We start from the raw sequence: 26340 nt of genomic DNA, 5'->3' as shown, positions 1-26340 counted from the left end.
TTCCTTTCTTTGTCTCCCTCCCTCCCTCCCTTTCTTTTTGCATCCATTTGTTTTACTACCCTCAAGACCATTGTGATTTACTAGTCTACCCTAACATGCTATATAAAACCCTCTAAATTTATGTCTTACACGAGGGAGTGATATAAGCTTTGATTTATGGTAAGAGATACCTTGCTCAATAAAAAGAAATAAGTACCATTTATTGATAACTGCAATTGTATCTGAGGGAACAACAGGAAAGATTTTAAGGCAGTGATGGGGGAAAGAAGAAACAAACAGCTGTCTTTGAGGGCGAGTACTAAGGTTTCGGACTTAGTGGAAAAAGTCCTCAAAAAATTCAAATCATTGGTGAATTTTATCAAACATTTAAAGAAGAATTAACCCCAATCCTTCTTATACTCTTCCAAAAAATTCCAAACTCATTTTATGAGGCCGCTGTTATCCCGATACCAAAACCACGAAAGGACACTCCCAGAAAAGAGAACTATAGGCCAATATATTTTTATGAATATACAATGGAATATTATTCGGCTATAAATAAATGAGGAAACCCTTCCATTTGCAACAGCATGGATGGACCGTGAAGGCATTAAGCAGAGTGAAATAAATCATACAGAGAAAGACAAATACTGTGTGATCTCATTATATGTGGAATCTTAAAAAAAAAAAACAACCCAAACTTAGAGAAAAAGGATCAGACTTGTGGTTACCAGTGGCTGGGAGGGAAACTGGAGGAGGGTGGTCAAAAGGCACAAATTTCCCATTTTAAGACAATGAGGTACTAGGGATGGAACGTACAACATGATGACCAGAGCTAACGCTGCTATATATATATAGGAAAGTTTTTGAGAGTGTAAATGCTATGAGTTCTCATCACAAGGAGAAATTGTTTTCCTTTTTTTTTTCCTTTTTATTGTATCTATGTATGAGAAATTGCATGTTAGTTGAACCTATTGTGGTAATCATTGACATATGTAAATCAAACCATTATACTGTAGGTCTTAAACTTATACAGTGATGTAGGTCCATTATTTCTCAAAACTGGAAAATAAATGGTTCAAATCAGGGAGAAATACTCAGGGGAGAGACTGAGGGAAGCACTGTGTGAATTTTTTTGTGGTTAAAAATAAGATGCTGCATATATCTAATCTGTTTCTTCCACAACAGCGGTAAAGTGTTAGAATGCATCTCTTCAGGAAAAGAAAATCTATATCACTTAATGGTAAAGATGGTGAAAATCATTAGAGCTCCTGGTGGGGTCAGGAGACCGGGGCTTCATTCTGCCACTGTCACCCACCAGTGTTGGGACTCTGGTCTCTCACAGAAGACTGGTCCTCTTGGTGGTGATTCACTGGGACAGGGACGGGGGGTTAGCTCCACGTGCAGCTGCACTGCTGGGCATGTTGGGTGCAGGAAGGACTCCATGTGGCTTCCTGCAGTAGAAACTGACCATCTTCCCTGTCATTCCTCTGGCAAGAAGGAACCCAGATGGGGTGAGGGGTCTGTGAACACCTTAAATTATGTGTTAAACATTGTGTGTGTGGATTCGAGGGCTCATGTTTTTCTGGGGAAGAAGTCACATGGCTTTTAAAAATCGGAATCCTAAAGGGGTTCAACTGACTTTTAAGAGAAGGATTCCTATCATAGGTGTGTTTGTCTGTGTGGGGAGAAGGGGATGTCTGTATAATGTAGTAGAGAATCCTGTGAATTCAAACAGGGTTTTTTTTTTTTTCTCAGTCACACACTGGCAGCTTATGTCTAGCATGTTACTCTATAATGGATAAGGTTCCAAAGTTAAACTCTTTCTGACGCTTTCTCAGAAAATAAAATGCCATTTTATTAATAGTTACAGTGTATGTAAATTTTATTTCAGGCGTTACAAAAATTTTTCGAACTGTACTCTTATTGTAGGCAAACAATATTTAAGGAAGATTATAACAATGTAACTGTAGACAAAAGGACTGATAAAATACAAATAAATGATAAAAACCACATAGAGGAAGGGGGAAATAATTGTACCAAGTAACTTAGGCTAGTGAAGTTATTGCAAATGAGCATTACATTTAAATCTGAGCTTCCTGGAAACCAAGGTAAAAAGAGAAACATGGTGGGTATTAGAATTTTCTTATTTAAAGAAAGCAAATTATTTCAGTAGGTGAGATACTGTCTGTGGTTAATGTCTAAGATTTTACAGCTTGTCTCCATGTACGTGTCATCCTCTGCACTTTTACCAAACATTTGGAAATGCTTCTTTTTCCACTTCAACAGTTGTTTTATCGGCAAAGTCTTTGTGTGGGATACCTAGCTAATGAGATCCCAGCATGTGACTCTCTGAGTTTTCTCTCTCATCTTCCTGAGAACTTAGTTGTCTTAGCTGCCAGCAATTGTAATAGCTGACAGTGCAAGATTATACTCTGGAACTGCCCAGGGCGTGATAGTGTGCTTTCCTTCAGGACCTACCAGCATCAGTGATGATTTTCTGCTATGGGAATTCAGGATCTTGACCAGAATATCAGGGAGCTGAGCTGCGTGAAGGCCCTTTGTTATGGCCAGTCTGCCCCTTGCCCCTTACGAAGAACTGTTTCTCTCACCTTCTTGCAAAGGACATTCACTTCATGACTGTTCATAAACGCCTCATGAAGTTGAAAATATATTTTAAAATTTGGAATGCGAATCACAATAAAGCCTCTTTAGAATCAAATTACCGAACTTCAAGGCTTTCTTTTTCTGCTCCTTTTCCTCCTTACAAAAGTCATAAAAATTCAGGAATACAAAAGATGTTTTATTCAGTTCCTCATTTCCTTCCGTATGTGTTCAATAGCTGGGTAAACTTTGGTGCTTAAGCCATTACTAATAATAGCTTTTATGTTTTTTTGGAAAACTAAGAAAAAAATTTCCTAATACATAAATACTTCAAAATGTATTTCCTTGATAATAGTGTTTGATCTGGAGTGAGAGGTAGAGAATGAGGTGGGGAGTGGAAAATATTTAAATACTTACATAGTTTTTAAGTATTATCTGTCTCCATTATGATTTTATCCAGAAATAGTATGTGGTGCAGACAGATGTTTCCTTATCTTCCTGGAGTAGCTCATGAGGAGAACCTAATACTGCTTTGGAAGGTTTTGTTGTGCGAGTATTTTGTGTTTGTCCTGTTTGTTTGTTTGTTTTGCCACCCCATACGGCATGTGGGATCTTAGTTCCCCAACCAGGGATGGAACCCACGCCCCCTGCATTGGAACCAAGCGCGGCGTCTAAACCACAGGACCGCCAGGGAAGTCCCCAAACAGGAGGCATTTTAAATTAGTTCATTTATAAATGAAGTGCGGTGTCCTGTAGAATACTTTGCTTAAAAATTGTGTGCTTGTTGTCTTCTGGGTGTTCTTTGTGTTAAAGGCTCCAAGTGTCCTACAGGAGAGCACGGTGAGAGCAGCTGCCATGGGAAAAGGTAGGAGGACAAAGGGGCCTTTGCTTTTCTCAGCTGCTGTAGCTGTATGTCAGGGGCATTGTCCACAAGTCGGTCCTGGCACCAGCTTTGGAAGAGTGATGCAACTTTTTTGGGGTGAATTAATTAGCGTCCCCACAGTTGAACTTTAGCCAAGTTGTTGCTTGATAATTGGCATATTTTTTTCCCTGACATGCTGATAATCCAGTTATTGCTTCGAGGTTCTGTTAAAATGTTTGTTTGGCTCTTTCAAGCCTTAGGGTTTATGATGATGTCAGTAGATCACTAGACTTTGTGAAATAGTTCTTTGTTTTAAACCCCCCCCAAAACAAAAATCACCAAAAAAAAATTTTAAAAACCCAGACGTGAAGACACATTAAGCAGTAACCTACTATTATTGATTGTTAAACCATCGTGAACTGTCTTCCTTCATGGAAATATTTATTTAAAATATTTAGTATACATCCTAATTAAAATGTGGAGCAAATGGGATGTGAATTCCGTTTTGGACCTGCTGAATTTGCACTGCCTGGGAGCAGCTGGACATTGTAAGAGTGAGTCTGAGTGGGAGAGAGGGATGAGGAGTCCTAGTTGGGTGTCTCTGAGTAAGCTGCTTCATACCTTTGAGCCCTGGTTTCCACAGTTTGTACAAAAAGCATGAAGACTGCTTTTTAGGATTGTATTAGAGATTAAACAGAGTCACGTGAAGGGTACTAAGCACATAGTATGTGCTCAAGAAATACGCTCTTTTCCATTTCCCTTCTCTTTGGGTTTTGAGGATCGTTGTAAACTTTTTTACACATTTGGGAACACATCTTTCTCTAAATGTAATAAGCCTCCTGGGCTTGTCCCAGTATCTTGAAAGTTGGAACCTCAGACGGCATGTGGTGTGCTAGGGCGATTGCTTCCTAGTCCTTGCATGCCTTCTTCCTACTAATACGTCTGATGTCATGTTAACTGTTTTATAAGTTGATTCATTGCTGATTCATCTCAGCTCTTCAGTTCCAGGACGGCATAGTGTCAAGGATGCAGTGACTCTGTCATTTTGATGAGGAGATGTTAGAATGATTTTTCAGTGTGAGAATCTGTGTAGCATTACAAAACACTCATTTTTGTGGACAGAAATCTTCATGAAGCCCAGGAATTGACTAAAATAATTGTTTTGGTTTAGACTTAAGAAGAGAACATATTTGAAGTTCGGGTGGTTGGCGATGGGGAGAGTGATTACGTGAACTGTTCTGGCCTCGTTTCCTGGAGTGATGGTAATGAGCTGACCTGGTGCTGCAGCACCCCCGAATCACGGAGCCACCCGGAGCTTGCGCGATGCTGGATGATTGAGGGTGCTAATATCCTCTCTCTTTTCATCCTGGCTCACGCTATTTTCATACAGCTCCAAAGGCTAAGTAAGCGTCAGACAGGGAAAAGGAAATGGCAGGCGAACTGAGTGGTAGTTCAGAACGGCCAAATAATTCCCCAAATTCAAGAAAGTAATTGTTTCTCAAGTGCCTGTAAGAATTGGGCTGCCTTAGAGTCTGCACAACTTGGAAGTGATTGGAGGGGTTTTGTGGCTTTTCTGTTCTCTGCTGGCTGGAGCTGGCTTCAGACTCCAGACTAAGTAGTAGGGGAGGGAGATAAGAAATGCTGAGGAGACAGTGCGGCCCCGATTGTCTTTGCCATCGTGAAGGAGAGCTGTGTCAGTAATCTGCCACAGAATCAGCCTGCCACATTAAACTGGACTCTTGTGTGGTACGCTCACTTCACACTATTTAATTGAAAGAGTTCTCATCCACTTGAAAGTGTTTGCTCCACTAGAACTCTAAGACGGTTGCGTAAGCCAGAAGTGGTTTATCCATTTCCTGGCTGTCCATCTAAGCTCTGTGGGTAACTTTGTTCATGAGAGTTGAGGTAGGAGAAGACAAAAACCACAGTGGCATGGGTGTATGAAAGGCATTGGGTTTTTCTTCCGTGCCCTAGTGCCGAGCTGGCTACCTAGAAATGGTTTCAGGCTTGCCATCTATTGATAACAGACTTGTTTTGATAGTAAAACTGCTTTCAGGCTTGAGTTTCTGAAATCTGATCCTTTACAATAGGCCCATGGCAAATGTCCTTTCAGAACATCATGAAAACATGTGATGTTAATGATGTGGCTGGGGGATTCTTCAACAAGGTATGTGTGTATTTGTTGCAAGAATGCCATATAGCAAAGTACCTGGGAGGATGAAGGCTAAAGGAACTAGTAGGTAAAATGATTGTTCAAGATCTTATTCTAGTATAGATGGCAGCATCCAGCGTACAAATGACATCCCCTTGCCACCATCATGCTTGCTGTTACTACGGGTTTAGCGTAAAAAGAATCTGAGACTTCTTGAGAATTTGTGAGTTCAGAGGTACAGAGGAAGGAAAGAAATGGTGAAAATCAGAAATAATTTTGGGGGACAGAATATCACTAGGCAGGTCTAGTTTATAAACACAGTGAACTTTCTATCCTAAGATGATAAAATATCTTCTCCTGCCTTAACTTGTGCACCCACCTTTCATTATTTCACTCTACTTTATTGCACTGCTGTTAGGGACTCATTTGGAATAAGAACAGTATTGTAGAATTATAGACAGCCATCGCTAATCTTTTTTTCTTTTTTGCCTATTTATTTATTTATTTATTTATTTATTTATTTTTATGGCTGTGTTGGGTCTTCGTTTCTGTGCGAGGGCTTTCTCTAATTGCGGCAAGTGGGGGCCACTCTTCATCGCGGTGCGCGGGCCTCTCACCATCGCGGCCTCTCTTGTTGCGGAGCACAGGCTCCAGACGCGCAGGCTCAGTAGTTGTGGCTCACGGGCCTAGTTGCTCTGCGGCATGTGGGATCTTCTCAGACCAGGGCTCGAACCCGTGTTCCCTGCATTGGCAGGCAGATTCTCAACCACTGCGCCACCAGGGAAGCCCTCTAATCTTTTTTTGAACATCTTCATTTAACCAGTCCTTCATGCAAAGGTCCATTGAATGAGGTTGCCTTCCTAATTCCTAAACGCGAGCAGTTAAACAGAGGAGCAGAAGTTTTGATTTGTAATGGGAGAGGAAGGCAAGGGGAAGAATGTAGCTTTGGAAAATGGAACACTTTGGAAGTGAGCTGGGCCAGTTCCGTAGCTTCATCAGGGATTTAGAGTAAGGTTAGTATAAGGGCTGTGAGCACTAATGCATCTGTGGAGAAGGAGTGAGGGAGAAGTGCATAAATGGCGCTTTGTCAAAAAAAAATTTTTTTGGAAATGGGCGAAGTGCTTCTAGTTTTGCCAAAAGAGTTTTTGCCAATAGAAAAATAGGGAGGAATTTCTTCTCAACAACTCTCTTATACTGCAGACCTTTTTTTTTTTTTTAAACTAGGATAGTATCAGGCACAGAGCAGATTGAAAAGACATTTGTGGGTCAGCTTTTAAACTTCACCATTAATTGCAATGTAAAATGGTACAGTCATGTTGGAAAACCATTTAGAGTTTCCAAAGTAATTAAAACATATGTCCACAAAAAGACTTGTGTGTGAATATTCACAGCAGCATTATTCATAATAGCTCAAAACTGGAAACTGGAAACAACCCAAGTATCATCATCCAGTGAAACAAATTGTGATATATCCATACAACAGAATCCTGCTCAGCAAAAAAAAAAAAAAAAAAAAAGGACTGAACTATGGGTATAGACAGTGACATGCCTGAGTCTCAGAAATGTTTTGTGTCTAGTCAAAGCAGTGAGGCATAAATGAATACATACTACATGAATCCATTTATATGAAGTTCTGGAATAGGCAAAAGCAGCCTGTATTTATAGAAAGCAGATCAATTGTTGCCTGGGGCTTGGCATGGCAGAATTAACAAAGGAATTTTTTTGGGTAGTGGAAATGTTCTATATCTTGATGTGGAATGACTACATGGTGTATATAATTGTCAAAACACCCTTTACTGTGCATCCTGAATGAGTGTATTCTAAATAAATATACCTCAGAGTTGCTTTTTTTAAAGTTTCTGTTCAAAAGTGAAGACATTCATGGGTTGTTGTTTTTTTTTTTTGTAAATATTACTACTCCTTATTACCTTGCTCTGTAGACATATTACTTTCCAAGTCAAAAAGTCAATTTAAAAATGACTTTTTAGATTATAATCTGTATGAAATTGGGGATTATCTGCACTTTATATGATTGGTCCATTTTGATTCTTTTTAAATAGCCTTCTGGATTATGTGCTATTTTCAGAAAGCTTTTGGAGACTTTTTAAAGTGTATGTTTTAACAGGATTTTCCTGTAGGCCTTTGGCAAATGTTACACTTCTATTGTTTAAGGAGTATAAATAACAACAGGACAGAATCATTTGCTGGCACATCTTCCTCTTGTCCTGATTCTTTTCTGTTAAGTAACTCTTCAGTTCCTGTTGCTCCTGCCTTTGAACTCAGAAAAACAGGCCATCTCTCATACCCCTGAAATTAAGAGAAAACACAAAATACAGGAGAAGCTTGGCAGGGCAGAGATGCCGGTTTCTAATGAGCTATCACTGACGGCAAAAAACAAGGGAAGTTGATTTCCTACCTGATCCACACACAGATATTTGAGGTTTACTGAATTTCCCAAAATGTGTGTTCCTTCTTGCCTTCTCCGTTTCCTGCATCGATGGCTGGTTATTTGGAGAGTCAGTTATTTGAAGACCTCAAAATTTCATAGCTGTTATCTTGTCAAGGTAAACCTAAATTTGATGAACCCCAAATTAAAGGGAAATGTCGGAAGAAATCAGTATGTTGTATGTTTGGCATGGAAAACATGAGTTGAGGTGGATTGGGACGGGTTGTTGAATTTTCAAGGGGATGAGGTCTGTTGATTTAGATAATATTTGGCGTCCAAGACCAAGTCCAACTGTATTGCCAGACTGTTTATGGCCCAGAGTTATCCTACCCTCATAGAAGCAGATTAGATCACAGGCAGTTCTCAGCTTCTTCAAGATCAACTCCAGTCTTTCTTCATGCTGGTCGCTAGGTTAAACCACTTCACCCTGGTTTAGGAAATGAGTAGAAATTGCACTAGACCTGGAGTTTGACCCATGTTCAAATCATGACACTGGCCAGCACTGTAACTTTGGACAAATTAATTCATCTTTTGAGCCTCAGTTTCCTCATCTGTAAAACGGGGATATCAACTTCACAGAGTTTTCTGGAAAATGAGATGCAAGAAGAGACAGTGCTTGGTGGTGTGCCTGGCACACAATAGGCAGTTGGTAAACCTGAGTCTGTTTCCTTTCTTTGTTGAGTAGCTCTTTCTGACTCTGGTCCCTGTAACATACGTACAACTATACAACTATGTCCAGTAGCACCATATTCATTTTATAAAATGCTTGAATGATAAGAATGAAGTGAGAAGAGTTTTAGACTACGTGCTAAATGTTTGTTAATACGTAGTACCTTTGGAAATGGAGGTGGTGCACCTTCATTTCCTGGCCTGTGTTGTGTACTTCACCCTCACGATATGCAGCGATGTGACTGGAATTGCGGACAGCAGGCTGGGATGCGGAGAATAAATCCGATCATTGGAGGCTCGTTACTTGTGACTGCTCAGTGCGGGAGAGAGGAGGTGCGACTGTGTAAATGGAGCTTGATGTGCTAATGAAATAACTCAGATTCTTAAAAGAAAAAGAGAGAGGAAAACCTCGCCTTCCATGGCAACATTTTCTTGATATGCTTCTACTGACACTGCAATGCCACATAGAGATTCAGTGTATTTTGCTCCAACATTTTACAGTTTGGTCAGAGAAAACACACTTAACACAAGGTAATGAATATTTTTGTGCCAGGGCCAAGTATTTGTAAAAAAGTTAATTATTAAATCCATCATGGGTGTTTCCGTTCTGAGTCTAATTCTGGTAGTCCGCATGTGGATGGCGTGCCAGTCCCTAGTTGTGGGTCTAGGCAATTGGAGAACGGAAGCAATTATCCAGCTAATATAAAGAAATCCTGCTACGGAGGAAAGAAAGGCGCCCCTCACCCTCTCGTCAATTACTCGAAATTCGTGTTTCTAGAGAATTAAATTCTTTGATAATCGCCTGCTCTCTTCCTTTGTCTGTTAGCGCCATCATCAGAGGCCTCAAGCGAAAGCCCTGGGAGTATTTCCGGCCTCTTCTCTAAGTCAGGCCAGCGATCAGGCTGTGAAACACGCACTTGGATGGGGATGGGGCCGGGGGCTTCAGTGGTGCTTCCAGGCCAGGATTGGTTTTAGTTCTAGGGGATTAGTTGACCCTTAAGAAATATTATAATGCAAATATATGCCCACCCTAATTTTCCGATCAGTGTGCAGGAATTCACAGTGTGGTGGACTACAATTGGCCGGTGTTAAAGGTAAGGTGCGTCTTGTTTCCAGCATGGACCAGTCCAGGGTGATTTCTCCCCACCTAGAGAGCATTGCTGGTGGTGGTGGAGGAGTTGTTGCAGAACGAGCTCTGGATTAGGGGTCAAGGGTGTGAAGTTGAGTCACCTTCTAGCTGTGTATCATTTTCCAGGCCTGTTACCTGTTCTGGGCCTCACTTTTCTCATCTGTAGAAGGTGATAGTAGTAGCTTACTTTCCTGCCAACCTTCTAGGCTTTTTATCAAAAAATAAATGTGACATTTATAATGATACATTATAAATGAAGACACCTTAAAAATCAAAGCACTCTACAAATGTAAGATGTTATTAAATGTAAATTCAATGACCTTATTTCAATGCTCACATTGGAGAAACAATATTTGAAGACTTCTGAGAGCACACAAATAATTGTGAAGTTTAAATTTCCCTTTGGTGAGGCTCTTTTAGGACAGATCGATATGCTGTAGGGCAAACTCATCTCTGTGAATATCGTAACTGAATTTTCTTTGGCTTTCTTTTTCTGTTGTTTAATCCTATTATCTCTGTCCTTTATTTCCAAGCATTTGGAATAATGGGAAAACTGGAAGATTTTTACAAATAGTGAAGAATAAGTTGAAAGACCTCTGGGAAGAGAAAAGAGATTTTTTAAAAATGGGCAATGGTAATTTAAAAATTTATTTTTTCAGAAGTGACAGACTCAGGAACAGAGTTGATTTAAAAAAAAAATTTTTTTTTAAGTCAACACCCAGCACTGCCCTTTCTTTACTTAGTGAGACATATGGTAGAAACAAATTTTGTGATCCTCTGCAGGCTCCGTTACCGGTCACCGCATTCACGTGACTACTGGCACAGTTGGCTCATTTAAAAGACTCAGTGATGTCTTGGAAGCCTAGTGACTCTCTATTTTATTTTTTCGTCCTGCAGGATATGGTGAAGCTAATTCCTTTCCAACGTTCGACCACTTTTTAAAAAACAGGAAAATGAAAGGACTTTCAAAAGTGAGACACAGAATATCCAGTTTGCAGAATAGACAGTACAGGCCTGCGCTCAGCCGGAGGCCGGCCCGCCATGGGTTTCACTTAAGAACTCCAAGTAAAAGGACAGGGCGGAAAGTGTAGGGAATGCCTTCAGGGAAATGCCAACGGGGCTGATTATTGTTAGAAAAGTTGGAAATGGCTGGGCCGCGGGGACCAGGGTCCAAGCGCCCTGGTCTCTGTGAAGATGGCGTGAGCGCCTTGCTTCCCTGAGGTCTGGACGGAAGGCGTTCCTCTTTCTGACTTGACCGTGTCTCCCCGACCCCTGCCCACCGCCTTTAGAGTAGTGAAATATGCTTACTCTTCACGAAGCTGAGAAAAAAGGCAGACAGCCGAGGAAGAGACTAATAATTAGGCCTCTTTGGAAGGTGTGAGACAAATTGGCAGCATGGCTGCCCGGGAAAACACAACGGGTCTTTGTTTTCAACTGAGAACACTAGAAATCATGGTGTCCCAGTGCTTCGGGGGTCCTGTCGCGGTGGGGGGGGGGCCCGGCCCTGCCTGTGCGAAGCAGGGCCCTCTAATTGGGACACACACACGATTCTTCATCATCTCTGCCCCTGTCTCTCCAGAGCAGCTATTTGTTTTTGTTACTGCAGTATTGCGAATTGACCCATCGCGCCCAACGCCCCCCTTACTTTCTGTGGCTCCTTTCATTCTTCTGGAAGGAGGGCTGGGAAGCAGCCGTTGGCGTGTGTGACGGCAGCGCTGCAGGCTGGCCATCGGAGGATATCCATCAGAGGAAAAGCTGCGCCCCCTCGGCCCCTCACCCTTGGCTTTGGGCCCCCCTCTGCCTCCCAACTGCCAGCGCATTCAGCTCCCTGCCTTTGTGCAGGCGCAGGACACAGCGCCACCTCCTTGGCTCCCCTTTCCCATGTGGAAGCCAGAGTCACTCCTCCGGCTCGGGAACTGTGAGTCTCTTGTGAATGCCGCTGGCTTGGTGGGAAGAACAGGATTCTGGCCGCCCGCTGTGTGGAGAGTCGGCGAGGATGCATGTGCTGTGCCGTTGTTTGTTATCTGTAAACAAACTGCAGAAGCAAGTGTCTAGGATTAGATCCATTGCTCCGGGACCCCCGTTCCTTTTTCCATTTAGACTTTCTCAACAGAAGCTCCTTTTCACTTGATTAACTGTAACAAACTCTCTTTGGAGTTTTGTGTTTTGGAAACAACGTTGCCAGAGAAGAATCACTGTGTCTGTGGTAAATGCCTCAAATAAATTCTTCCTCCTATAAATGGAGAAGACAGAATAGAAGGCTTTAATCTATCGTCTTGCCTGTTAGTGAAATACTACTGAGGGACCTAGTTCATCTGCATATTAAATGTGCTAGACCTATCTCTGTTTTTTTCCCTTACTTGTTACCTTGGAGACAGTGCCCTGGCTCAGGAATTGTGCGAGGCATGCTGCAGACCTTCCGTATGGCTTCTGTGCGCTGAGAAGGCAGTTAATGGGGAAAGGTTGGATTTTTCCAGAGTGTCTTCAGTGGTTAATAGAGAAGAGAGAGGAAGGAGAAGAAGTGAGAGAGGTTTATTCTTCTGGTAATATTTCCAGAATACTACTTTTAAATTAATTGTAGGCAGTTTACCTAGATTTCAAAAGAAAGTCAGATTATGGCCTCTGATCACGTGAGACTGCTTTTAAAGAGGAACCTTCCAGTGCCTTTGGCAGCACTGGCATAGGAAGATCAGCTACCAGTTGACACTGGATTCCAAACCTACCATGAGGGAGTCTCGCCTCTCACTGCTTTGTTTAATAGCACTGTTCTTCCATATTGTTTCATGGCATCTTATTTTCTCAGGCCAACTTTTTCAGGAGACTGAGAAGCAAGATTTAAAAATAGGATTCAGTCAGCAGCCAGAGAGCAAAATTGGCCCATTTTCCCAGCTGAATATGTAGGCTGCATGTCATGGTGCAGCAGGGAGCCTTCACAGTCTTCTGCGGTCTCAGCACCCAGGTGAGGAGATCGCCCATGGCACACCTCTGGTTGGGGCAGAGTCTGGATTATACATCAGACTTCTTGACTCCACGTGTAGGGCTCTTTCAACGTCAGTCCTGACCTATTAAATCACTCACCTATTAAATCACTATTAAATCACTTGCTCTGAGTTCTGTCCGAGCTAAAGTTGTGTGAAGGAAGTGTGAGAAGGATGCCGGCCACCAGTCAACTTGAGAAACTTGGGAAGGAGGAGGCACTGTGTCCTCAAATTTTAAATCTCTTCCTGTTGGTATTTGTTGTTAATAGACAGAATTAGATCGAGTCTGGAACCATGGGTGCTCTGAGGATGAATTGTCAAAAGTGTGCCTTGCCATTCAAGGCACATTTGGTTCTCTTGGTAACTCTGCCTTCCCTGAAGTCCCGTTGACCACGCTTTGCCATGGCCGTGGTTTGAGGAGACAAGATGTCCCTTAGGCTTTTTCTCTTGAAAACTTGAATATGGACAAGTTAGCCCGAGGCAATCACAGAATCTTTAAAAAGAGACTTTTAGCTAGGAAATGGTTTTTTTCAGTAGGACACGGGATTCTGGTCTTTGACTGTGAACCGGGAAGTCTGCAGGTAAGAGTAGGAACCGTGTATAATACCTTTCGTATATTCGTTCCTCATTTGTAAATGTTTTCTTACCTGCTGGTTATTTATTCATTCAACAGGTATTCAGTTTGTATTGATGTGAAGTGCTACATACCATGAAGGTGCTTGGGAAGCAGAGTTGAGTATTATACACAGTCTCTGGCTTCAATAATACAGAGGCATATGCTTGTGCAGTAACTGGACAATTTTAAAAAGAGATGAGCGTTTTGACTGCTCACATTTAATGGGAGGGACTGAGTAACTTTTTAAAAGATGGGAGTGGTTCAAGCATCTTTATGATACCGAGAATTATTCAGAAGGTCTTTCTTTGTAAGGTCTCACCGCTCATTTTCCTCAAAACAAGATCTGGTGCCACAGGGTATACGGGGTCCCATGGCCTTTGGCTGAGGGGGTTATATGAGATTGGAAGGTAGGGGTAGGAGGAGCCAGGGCCAAGTATGGCAGAGTTCCCGAGGATGTATGAGTGTAAATACCACAGAGGTGGGAACAGGGGCGGGGAAGCAATGCATAGAGGCAACGTCCAGTGCCATTTACTCTGACACCTGCCATGATCCAGGCTCCATGCTAGGCGCTTTATATATATATTCTCCCACTTCTTTCTCTTAACAACCCTGTGCGGGTGAGCTGGTTGCACATTCCTGTATTGCTGGTGAGGACGCTGGTGCTGTGAGGACCAACAACATGGACGGGGTCCTGTGGCTACGTGGCGGAGCAGGTGTTTAACCCGGGGCTCTCTGCTGTCCGAGCCCACCAGCTCTTGCCTTCATACAACACTCCCAACTCTCTTAATAAGTTGGAAGTTTGTCAGGACCATGGGGCTAATTTTTTCCCTCCTTTTAATCATTGAAATGGGATCTCTGTGGACCCTCAAGGGGAAACAGACTGAAGGAAAATGACACTGCAGTGTCAAGAATAGAAGTGAAAATCTAAGACCAAACTGGTAAAATGAAGTAGACATGAAAGGAATCACATCCATAGCTTTGACTTCCAACCCACTTTGCCTGAAGTTATTTCAGTCAACAGGGAGCTGGTGAGTTCTGGATAAATACAACTTTCTGTGTTCTAGATGGAAGTAGGTCCGCCCCCTCTTTTTGTATGGTCCCAAAGACTGTGTTTTGCTTTCTTCTCACGTAGGGAGTTCATAATTAACGGTAGTTATTTTTACCTCTTCAGTGGGTACCCTGCTACCATGCACACTTTTCTTCATTCTAGGGACTCATGCTTTGATACAATAAAGCCAACATAATCCCTATCTTTAGAGAGTTTGTAGGGGATGTGTGATTACAATGTAGTGGGATTAGTGCTGGGGAGGCACCGATAAACATAGTGTGAATTCATATTTAAACTTTAGTGATGTGGAAAACAAGCTAGTGGAAAGGTATTTTGGACTTCATTTTACAAGGAGCTTGAGGAACTCCTAAAAAAAAATTGTTCTGCAGACTCGTTTGCCCTAAGACTTGTGATTTTCAGTTGTGATTTAGGGTTGATCATGGTGAGATTTCTTTGTCAGTGAGGCTTCTCTTCAGATCTGTGTGGTGGATGCCTTCCTGCACTTACTATCAGAACTGCAAACCCGTCTCTTCTGAACCCTTTTCCGTCTCATTTCCTGTGTTAGTGCATATGTAGTGTGCATTTATTCTCCTTGCTGGTTTGCATGAGTTTGGTCCTAGATGGCATCACAATTTGAACCAGATTTTAGTGGTAATCATTCAAGGCATCTGAGTCGTCCTGGTCAGCATTTGAGTTTTTCCCTACTGGGCCCCTAAGTGACCTCAACTACTAACTAGTCTTGTGAAAAATAGTATAATTTGGTTTCACACAGCAGGTCTCTTAGGCAAAAATCACATGTATAGGCAAATTTACTGGCTGTGCAGTTTACTTTGAAATATTTTTAGTGCTTTAAAAAAATCAGAAAGCCAGTGGAGCTGAAGGCAAAGGGAAAGAATTATATTTTTCTTTTCAATGTCCAACAAAATATGCACGAATGATACAATTACAGTATATTAAGTTAATACAATAAATACAGTGTTAATCCATTTTGGACTTTCTTGTGTTGTCCTTGTTTGTGGAGTAATGTAATTGTGACAGAGTAATTAATACCCTACAGAGGGATTAGCGGTAAAGATTGAGATAAAAGAACAAGGAGACAAGAAGGACTGAGCTGTCTAGAAGACAGGGGAGTTTAGAAAGTGCTGAGACATGGAATTTCCTGAGGGTGATTTTAGGCTTTCCTGACTCTAATTACCGTATACATCTTCCTGTCTGCTAGTGATAATCAGCTGGGCTAGACAGGTAAAACGTATTAGAAATGATGGCGTCCTGGGATGCATCAGCAAGAATGATGTTCCAGCCAGGCCACCGGCCCTCAGCTGGGCCTCTGCTATTGTCTCAAAGGTTTTCTCATCTCTGTAATTTACATGTTTTTGTTATTTTGTTATTAAAATATCTTTTGGGTCATTATCTCATCTACACAAATCTTGGAAAATCAGGAGGAGTTCCCCTAAACGAGTGCTCGGTCCCTTGGTTTTCTATCAGAGCATGGTGGGCCTCTCAGGGCCAACAAATTGTTCCAGTTAATTTTTCTTGCCCCTTTTATTGGCTCTGGAGTTTCTCGTGGTCAGCCTGTGCGTCACACTGAAATCATTAACTTGGACCCAAACGAAAGGTATTTGAGAAGAAGCAGCAGCAGTAGAGAGGAGAAGGTGGAGATCTAGCTGGAATTTCTTGTTTTCCACAGAAATAAGTGCAGTTGGAAAAAACTCTAGGAACCAGTTTAGGTGAGCCTTGCCCTTCCCTCCCAGCCCCTGTGCAGGCAGCAGAGGGGAAGTTCTTTCTATACCTGTCTCCACCTGGCTGACATGGTAAATATATTTTTTAAATATTTTTTAAAATTGAAGTATAGTTGATTTACAGTGTTGTGTTTCAGGTGTACAGCAAAGTTATTCAGTTATACACACATAGATATATGTGTGTGTATATATATGTGCATATATTCTTTTTCAGATTCTTTTTCCTTATATGTTATTACAAAATGTTGAGTATAGTTCCCTGTGCTATACAGTAGGTCCTTGTTGGTTATCTGTTTTATATAGTAGTGTGTATATGTTAATCCCAAACTCCTAATTTATCCCTCCCTGCCCCCTCCTTTCCCCTTTGGTAACCGTAAGTTTGTTTTCTATGTCTGTGGGTCTATTTCTGTTTTGTACATAAGTTCATTTGTATCATTTTTTTTTTAGATTCCACAGATAAGCGATATCATATATCTGTCTTTGTCTGACTTACTTCACTTAGTATGATAATCTCTAGGTCCATCCATGTTGCTGAAAATGGAATTATTTCATTTTTTTATGGCTGAGTAATATTCCATTGTATGTGTATGTATATATGTATGTGTGTATCTATCTATCTATCTATTTCTTTATATATCTCATGTCTTCTTTATCCATTCATCTGTCCGTGGACACTTGGGTTGCTTCCATGTCTTGGCTATTGTAAATAGTGCTGCAATGAACATTGAAGTGTATGTATTTTTTCAAATTATAGTTTTCTCCAGATCTATGCCCAGGAGTGGGATTGCAGGATCATGTGGTAACTCTGTTTTTAGTTTTCTAAGGAGCCTTCATACTGTTCTCTGTGATGGCTGTACCAGTTTGCATTCCCACCAACAGTGTAGGAGAGTTTCTTTTTCTCCACACCCTCTCCAGAATTTATTATTTGTGGACTTTTTTTTTTTTTGGCCACGCTGCACGGCATGAGGGATCTTAGTTCCCCAACCAGGGATCGAACCCATGCCGCCTACAGTGGAAGCTTGGAGTCTTAACCACTGGACCGCCAGGGACGTCCCATATTATTTGTAGACTTTTTGAAGATGGCTGTTCTGATTAATGTGAGGTGATACTGCATTGTAGTTTTGATTTGCATTTCTCTAATAATTAGCAATGTTGAGTAAAAGAGTGGGTTTTTTTAATAGATTATTATTTTTTTAATTGAACTATAATTGGTTTACCATGTTGTGTTAGTTTCAGGTATACAGCAAAGCATGGTAAATATTCTTTAGTGGCAGGATTCTCATTTTTGAATTGAAAAATAGGCTTTCGTATTAAATTATTAAAAATTCTGTGGTTTGGCTTTAAAATCAAATAACTTGTTCACAGATGAATTAGACATTAGTTTTAGCTTTCGGTTAATTTTTTACCCTTCCTCCCCGCCGTGTTGTTCATCTCAGCCTTTTTGGCGACCGTCTTGATGTTCAGGTGTCTGCACTCCTCCTCTCCTTGGCACTGCTGCAAGCAGCCTTCTCCACGTTGGTTGTTGTACTGTCCCCCACTGCTCCGTGCAGGAAGGTTGGAGCAGGTACAGGTGGGGCTTCCCGTCTACCCTGGAAGTCTGAGCCCAGAGTAATTTTACCCTCAAAAATCTTTCCACAGTTGGCATCAGAGTCAAGGAGGTCAGCTGGACAGCTCACCCTCACTGGACCCAAGCAGTTCAGCCAGGTGATACTTCCGTGGACTGTTTTGTTGGGTCAGATGGGCTTGTCTGTCTAGCCAGCCTCCTCAGCCCCCATCTGCACTAGCCTGGTCATAGTGGGTGGTCACTACCTATAATATTTCTCAGAGACTTCTGCATGTAAAACCTACATCTAGACATGTATGTTTACAAAAACCTACATCTAGACATGTATGTTTACAATCGTGATGGACAAGAGCTTATTTTTCTTAAAAAGGAAAATGAAAATTTGTTTCCAATTTTTTTTTCCAATTGTTTCCTATTTTCCTCTGGGAAAATAGGTATGAATTTTTTTTTTCCTAGACAAAAACCTGGAGGGAATCACTAATGGAAAAAAATGCTGTTGTGTACTGTTAAAATGTCACAAAGCAGATATCCTAGCCAGTTATCATATATACATATAAATTCTTTTAAAGGATGATTTAATCATCCCTTTGGATTCATAGTGTTTTAAAAAATATCTTTACCTGGCACCTAAATACAAATGTATGAACAATTTTACATACATTCTCACATAAAATTTCACATAATAATTGCAACTAAATTATTGCTTTTTTTTTTTTTTTAAACGTCTTGCCTTTCACATTGTTTCTGAAGATCTGACTTGAACAAACACAACCTTGGGAGCTTTTGCTTTATATAGATAAGCCGAAATGCCATCCTGATGCTGCATAAAATAGCTAGGATTAGAAGAACTCTTGAAAAGCAAGATTGGTAATGGGGAGCGATAGCTGTGTGTGAAAGCCTTAATGTTGAAGTATGTTCTTGTAATGCATTTTTCTTGTCCTCCTTGTTATCCTACAATTTTAGTGGGAAAACTACCAACAATGTTATTTCAAAGATGTGGTTAAAAAATAATCAAATTTAACAGAAAATGGAGCTCTACCCTTTGGTTAAACATTCATTTACTTCTCTCTCTCTCTCTCTCTCTCCCTCTCTTTAAAAAACAGAACCATGGATCGTTTTTGTGCACAGTTGCATAGATTGGTGTTAACTCTTTCTCAGGTTGCGCTTTGGTTTGGGACTCCAGAGATTTAACTTGCTCCTGGTTCATGTGTGAAATGCTGCACTTGGTATAGGTTTGTCGGGTTGAGAATTTATTTTCTTCCTCCAATTGTTTTTTGTTTTTTTAAAAATTTTTTATTGGAGTATAGTTGATTTAAAATGTTGAGTTAGTTTCTGCTGTACAGCAAAGTGTATCAGTTATACGTATACATATATCCACTCTTTTTTAGATTCTTTTCCCATATAGGTCATTACAGAGTATTGAGAAGAGTCCCCTGGGCTAATACAGTAGGTTCTTATTAGTTATCTAGTTTATATATAGTAGTGTGTATATGTCAATCCCAATCTCCCAATTTATCCCTTCCCCTACCCACCTTCCAGTTGGGTTTATGGAGGTTCTGACATGGGAAGAGGATGCTGGAGAATGTCAAGATGAAGCCAGGAGCATGGAGGGACCAGAGCCAGCTTTGGCTCCCTGGGAAAGCAGTACCATTGTAGATGTCCTGTGGCAGTTGATGGTGCCCTTTCTGGGGACCTGGGGAGGCAGCTGTTCTGCTTCAGCCACTTTATGAGAAGGAAAGCTGCCCCCCACCTCAGCACATCCCCTCATTGTCTTGACATTCATACCATATCGGGGATATATATTTATGTATGAAAGAACACAGGACAATGTGGTCCATGTTACGTGGCATACAGAGGTGAAAAAATAGACATCCTTACCCCTTCGAAGCTTTCAGCTGGTGTGTGTCGGGGGAGGTGTGCCTTAAGGAAGTGCTATATTTGGATGAGAGGAAAGGATTCCTGAGGAGGACTGGGGGAGGAGGTGAGAGCTTGCAACAGATCTGGAAGGAAAGAGGTGGCACTGTCCACCTGAGAAAATGGTAGCAGAAACAGATATCTTCCATGGTCGGGTGGGTCCCTAACAAAGGGAACATTCCCTTCCTCAAAGGGAAGATTGGGGACGAATGTTCAGGTATGTGTGGACGTATAGTTTGGGATGTATAGTTTTGTATGCCATGAGGACCCTTTTGTCAATGCTTGTTTCACCCAATAGCCCAGCAGTCCTATCTATGCCACATAACTTCACATTACTCTGAAGTGAATTTTTAAAAACTTAAATCTAGTGGGTATGGGTTTTCTAAAGGGGAAAATTCTTCTCAGCTTTCAAAAAAGGGAAGGGACTGTGGCTGTTTTGTTTGCATCCTATCCCCAAAGCCCAGCACAGGGTTTGACATATAATGAGTGCTAATAAATACTGGTGGAAAGAAGGAAAAAAGTCTAGGGGTTATAATTTGGGAAAGAGCTAAGAGAGGAATTCAGTTTTGAGTAGATAAACTGAATATAATTTCAGGGTTATTTTCTCTTTAAGAGTTTGGGGGACTGGGATGAACTTCCTTTGCAGGTGGGTTGGCTCCGCAGGGATAAAGGGGGTGGGGTTTTCAGCTCATGTTCCAAGTTCATGTCTCAGGGAGAGGTTCAGTGAGACTGAGGGCTGCCTCCTCTGACCACACAGCTTTGCATAATTGATTAACACTGCAGAGCTGTTTGCATTTCTTTCCTAAAATAAATTTCATTTTCTAATGGACTATCTGGAATTAATAAGTGCCAAAAACCAGGATGTGTGTTGAATCTTGTGATCTGATGTGATACACCCCAGCTCCTCGAAAAGGTGTAATTAATGATCTTGAATCTCGGGGCATTCTTAGTTCCTGAGTTGGTAAACAGGTCTCTGAAAAAGCTAGTATTTATTGTTTACCATGGGCCAGGCATTGTCCTGAGGGCTTCACCTAATTACCTCCTTTGATTATCTTTTTTAAAATCATCTCAGACACTCTAAGAATTAGCACCATGAGTATCTCCATTTCTAGCTGTGAGAACAGACTCTCAAAGTGACAAAGTCACTCCAAGTTGACACGGCCAGTAAATAGTAGAACTGGATTTGAGTTGAAACCGTCGGGCTCCTAAAGGCCAGGCGACATAGCTTCTTTCTCCTGGGCATTTCTGTTTTCCTTAGAGCTTCCTCATAGCTTCTGTCATTCTGATACTCCTGTCAGATGTGATAAATAGCATTTAAGTGGGTATGGCACAGGTCCTACATTAACAGACCCCCGAGGCCATAACACAGTTTAAGAAAGATTTTGGCAAATCACATCAATTGTATAAAGGTAGGTCATGATCACGTAGTGCGCTGGAGGCCAGTTTTGGGGCAATACTGTGAGGAAAAGGTGTGTGATTTACACCTGCGGAGACCTTTGGGCTGGGAGAAGCCACATGATGAGGGGACTTGGGGTTTCAAGGGGGAAAAGATTAAGGATTCTGGTTGGCAAGTCTCTTGGAAAATTTAAGAGTAGTAAACATTTTACATTCAGTACATCAGTAACTTTTGAATGAGGTGTTCCAGGTACTTCACAACACTTAAGTTTAATGTGTGAGCATTGTGGTTGGTAAGCGGGGATGACACCAATTCTCTCTTCTGTGTTAACAGAAATATGAAAATGACAGAAGATGAATTTTTTTAAAATTGAGTTTTAGATTTTGGTAAAGCAGAATATAAAACAGTTGAATACCAGGATAAAAGACTTAATAAAAAGCAGTAACTAAGTTTATGCTAGAAAAAAAAATCATTAGTCATGACATTTTTTGCATCAAAGTGTCTAGATAATCAAAGATAATCAGTGTATTCAGATAATCTAATTTGATGTACGACTTATTTTCCTTTTTTTATAAAAGGCAAATTTTGTGCATGTTATAGACTTGGCAGTACTTTATTTTTTTATTTATTTATTTTTTATTTTTGTCTGCGTTGGGTCTTCGTTGCTGCGTGTGGGCTTTCTCTAGTTGCAGCGAGCGGGAGCTACTCTTCGTTGTGGTGCGCAGGGTTCTCATTGCGGTGGCTTCTCATTGCGGTGGCTTCTCTTGTTGCGGAGCACGGGCTCTAGCCACTCGGGCTTCAGTAGTTGTGGCTCAGGGCCTCTAGAGCTCAGGCTCAGTAGTTGTGGTGCACAGGCTTAGCTGCTCCGGAGCATGTGGGATCTTCCTGGACCAGGGCTCGAACCCGTCTCCCCTACATTGGCAGGTGGATTCTTAACCACTGCGCTATCAGGGAAGTCCTGGCAGTACAACTTTAGATAACTTTTCTAGCATTACAGGTTGATTTTGAGTTAATTGAACAGTTTGAAGTTTTAATAACATTGGGAAAGTGGATATGTGCACATAAATTCAGGGGAAAAGAAAAAAATAATACTGTTTGGTTTTTAAAACAATCCTCTTGTAAATAATGTGAATATCCAGAAGGTGAGAAGATCACCTGATCACCTTCAGAAACAAAATGACATTTTTTTTTCTTTCAAGGGGATGGCATTGGATACAATATTCAGGGTACTGTAGTTTTGGATGAAAGAGAAGAAGTTCCCAGAATATTGTGTAAATATTGTTTTAAGTGCTGATTATTTAGAAAAAAATTTAAATGCTAAGGAGATATTTTTTTTCATTAGTTAGGGTATGTAAAAGAGTTTAGGTATTATTCCTGACCCTCCTTTGCAATCTGAAGAAACCCAGGGATAAACCCCAATGGATCTGACTGGCCAAATCACTCAGTAAGTAATGATAGACACCTTTGTAAGTAGGAAGAGAAGAAATAAGTAGAAGGAGCAAGGGAACAACATGCTTTGAAGGCTCGCAGACTCTCAGGTCATACGTGTATTGAAGAGTTTAGATCTCAAAGATTAGCATTTCTCTTGTCTCATTGGGAAGGGGAATGACAGCGTGGGCTCTTTCTTCTTTCAAAACAAACTCACCCCCCACCGCCATTATAGATAATACTCTGTGTTCAAATCATTCCGGAAAACTTCAAACTTGTATATAAATATGACAGAGAGAGCGAGAGAGAGAGAGAGAGAGAGAGAGAGAGTGTGTGTGTGTGTGTGTGTGTGTGTGTGTGTGTGTAGTGGTTGTCCCTGCTGATCTATATTTTTAAACACTTTTCCATATTGTTTGTTTTTCAAATATTTGTATACATGTATCCACACCTTTTTATATTTAGTTTGTGCTTTATTTTTTTCACTGTACCAGGATGTAGTGAGCTTTTCCCCTGTGTCACTAGATATTCTCTGAAGAAGCGATTTGTAAGCTTTGCAGTTGTGTGAGTTTGGTGAGCCCTGATTTGTCCATCTCCACTCGGCACTCAGTGTTCCAGCGTCTCCTCTGCTCTCAGCTCCTGCATTCTTTTTTTTTTTTTAATGTCTGAAACATTTATATTAACATATTTCCATACAAATAACCCAAAGAAAGTTTAGTATTAGTTGCTTTTTTTGTTTGTTTGTTTTTTTATACTGCAGGTTCTTATTAGTCATCAATTTTATACACATCAGTGTATACATGTCAATACCAATCATCCAATTCATCGCACCACCATCCCCACCCCACCACGGTTTTCCCCCTTGGTGTCCATACGTTTCTTCTCTACATCTGTGTCTCAACTTCTGCCCTGCAAACCGGTTCATCTGTACCATTTTTCTAGGTTCCACATACATGCGTTAATATATGATATTTGTTTTTCTCTTTCTGACTTACTTCACTATGTATGACAGTCTCTAGATCCATCCACGTCTCAACAAATGACTCAATTTCGTTCCTTTTTATGGCTGAGTAATATTCCATTGTATATATGTACCACAATTTCTTTATCCATTCGTCTGTCGATGGGCATTTAGGATGCTTCCATGACCTGGCTATTGTAAAATAGTGTTGCAGTGAACATTGGGGTGCATGTGTCTTTTTGAATTACGGTTTTCTCTGGGTATATGCCCAGTAGTGAGATTGCTGGATCATATGGTAATTCTATTTTTAGTTTCTTAAGGAACCTCCATACAGTTCTCCAAAGTGGCTGTATCAATTTACATTCCCACCAACAGTGCAAGAGGGTTCCCTTTTCTCCACACCCTCTCCAGCATTTGTTGTTTGTAGATTTTCTGATGATGTCCATTCTGACTGGTGTGAGGTGATACCTCATTGTAGTTTTGATTTGCATTTCTCTAATGATTACTGATGTTGAGCATCCATTCATGTGTTTGTTGGCAATTTGTATATCTTCTTTGGAGAAATGTCTGTTTAGGTCTTCTGCCCATTTTTGGATTGGGTTGTTTGTTTCTTTAATATTGAGCTGCATGAGCTGTTTGTATATTTTGGAGATTAATCCTTTGTCTGTTGATTCGTTTGCAAATATTTTCTCCCATTCTGAGGGTTGTCTTTTCATCTTGTTTATGGTTTCCTTTGCTGTGCAAAAACTTTGAAGTTTCATTAGGTCCCATTTGTTTCTTTTTGTTTTTATTTCCATTACTCTAGGAGGTGGATCCAAAAAGATCTTGCTGTGATTTATGTCAAAGAGTGTTCTTCCTATGTTTTCCTCTAAGAGTTTTATAGTGTCTGGCCTTACATTTAGGTCTCTAATCCATTTTGAGTTAATTTTGTGTATGGTGTTAGGAAGTGTTCTAATTTCATTCTTTTACATGTAGCTGTCCAGTTTTCCCAGCACCACTTACTGAAGAGACTGTCTTTTCTCCATTGTATATCTTTGCCTCCTTTGTCATAGATTAGTTGACCATAGGTGCGTGGGTTAATCTCTGGGCTTTCTACCTTGTTCCATTGATCTATGTTTCTGTTTTTGTGCCGGTACCATATTGTCTTGATTACTGTAGCTTTGTAGTATAGTCTGAAGTCAAGGAGTCTGATTCCTCCAGCTCCGTATTTTTCCCTCAAGACTGCTTTGGCTCTTCAGGGTCTTTTGTGTCTCCATACAAATTTTAAGGTGATTTGTTCTAGTTCCATAAAAGATGCCACTGGTAATTTGATAGGGATTGCATTGAATCTGTAGATTGCTTTGGGTAGTATACTCATTTTCACAATATTGATTCTTCCAATCCAAGAACATGGTATATCTCTCCATCTGTTGGAATCATCTTTAATTTCTTTCATCAGTGTCTTATTGTTTTCTGCATACAGGTCATCTGTTTCCCTAGGTAGGTTTATTCCTAGGTATTTTATTCTTTTTGTTGCAGTGGTAAATGGGAGTGTTTCCTTAATTTCTCCTTAAGATTTTTCATCATTGGTGTATAGGAATGCAAGAGATTTCTGTGCATTAATTTTGTATCCTGCAACTTTACCAAATTCATTGATTAGCTCTAGTAGTTTTCTGGTGGCATTTTTAGGATTCTCTATGTATAGTATCACGTCATCTGCAAACAGTGACAGTTTTACTTCTTCTTTTCCAATTTGTATTCCTTCTATTTCTTTTTCTTCTCTGATTGCCATGGCTAGGACTTCCAAAATTATGTTGAATAATAGTGGTGAGAGTGGATATCCTTGTCTTGTTCCTGATCTTAGAGGAAATGCTTTCAGTTTTTCACCATTGAGAATGATGTTTCTGTGGGTTTGTCATATATGGCCTTTATTATGTTGAGGTAGGTTCCCTCTATGCCCACTTTCTGGAGAGTTTTTATCATAAATGGGTGTTGAATTTTGTCAAAAGCTTTTTCTGCATCTACTGAGATGATCATATGGTTTTTATTCTTCAGTTTGTTAATATGGTGTATCACATTGATTGATTTGCATATATTGAGGGATACTTGCATCCCTGGGATAAATCCCGCTTGATCATGGTGCATGATCCTTTTAATGTGGCGTTGGATTCTGTTTGCTAGTATTTTGTTGAGAATTTTTGCATCTGTATTCATCAGTGATATTGGTCTGTAATTTACTTTTTTTGAGGTATCTTTGTCTGGTTTTGTTATCAGGGTGATCGTGGCCTCATAGAATGAGTTTGGGAGTGTTCCTTCCTCTGCAGTTCTTTGGAAGAGTTTGAGAAGGATAGGTGTTAGCTCTTCTCTAAATGTTTGATAGAATTCACCTGTGAAGCCATCTGGTCCTGGACTTGAGTTTCTTGGAAGATTTTTAATCACAGTTTCAATTTCATTCCTTGTGATTGGTCTGTTCATATTTCCTGTTTCTTCCTGGTTCAGTCTTGGAAGGTTATACCTTTCTAAGAATTTGTCCATTTCTTCCAGGTTGTCGACTTTATTGGCATAGAGTTGCTTGTAGTAGTCTCTTAGCATCCTTTGTATTTCTGCAGTGTCTTTTATAACTTCTCCTTTTTCATTTCTAATTTTATTGATTCGAGTCCTCTCCCTCTTTTTCTTGATGAGTCTGGCTAATGGTTTATCAATTTTGTTTATCTTCTCAAAGAACCAGCTTTTAGTTTTATTGATCTTTGCTATTGTTTTCTTTGTTTCTATTTCATTTATTTCTGCTCTGATCTTTATGATTTCTTTCCTTCTGCTAACTTTGGGTTTTGTTTGTTCTTCTTTCTCTAGTTCCTTTAGGTGTGAGGTTAGATTGTTTA

At 40.6% G+C, this 26340-nt stretch overlaps 1 protein-coding gene across 4 annotated transcripts in view; it reads left to right on the top strand.

Moving 5' to 3' along the window:
• Positions 1-26340, top strand: part of TSPAN5 (tetraspanin 5) — a 183422-nt gene that overhangs the window by 52720 nt on the left and 104362 nt on the right. Inside the window, exons 1-2 of one of the 4 annotated variants that reach the window (XM_068542473.1) lie at positions 16277-16294; positions 17861-17926. The exons of 2 other annotated variants lie outside the window; for them this stretch is intronic. In XM_068542473.1, the coding sequence (XP_068398574.1) occupies positions 16292-16294; positions 17861-17926 (69 nt within the window). In that variant the 5' untranslated portion in view covers positions 16277-16291. Of the gene's footprint in view, positions 1-16129; positions 16295-17860; positions 17927-26340 lie in introns of those variants that run through there. One more of the 4 variants, XM_068542474.1, reaches the window with a different exon arrangement.

Source organism: Eschrichtius robustus, chromosome 4, assembly GCF_028021215.1.
Source record: "Eschrichtius robustus isolate mEscRob2 chromosome 4, mEscRob2.pri, whole genome shotgun sequence".
Lineage (NCBI taxonomy): Eukaryota > Metazoa > Chordata > Mammalia > Artiodactyla > Eschrichtiidae > Eschrichtius > Eschrichtius robustus.
Note: the sequence above shows the minus strand (reverse complement) of the source record. Positions and strands in the feature narration are given on the sequence as shown.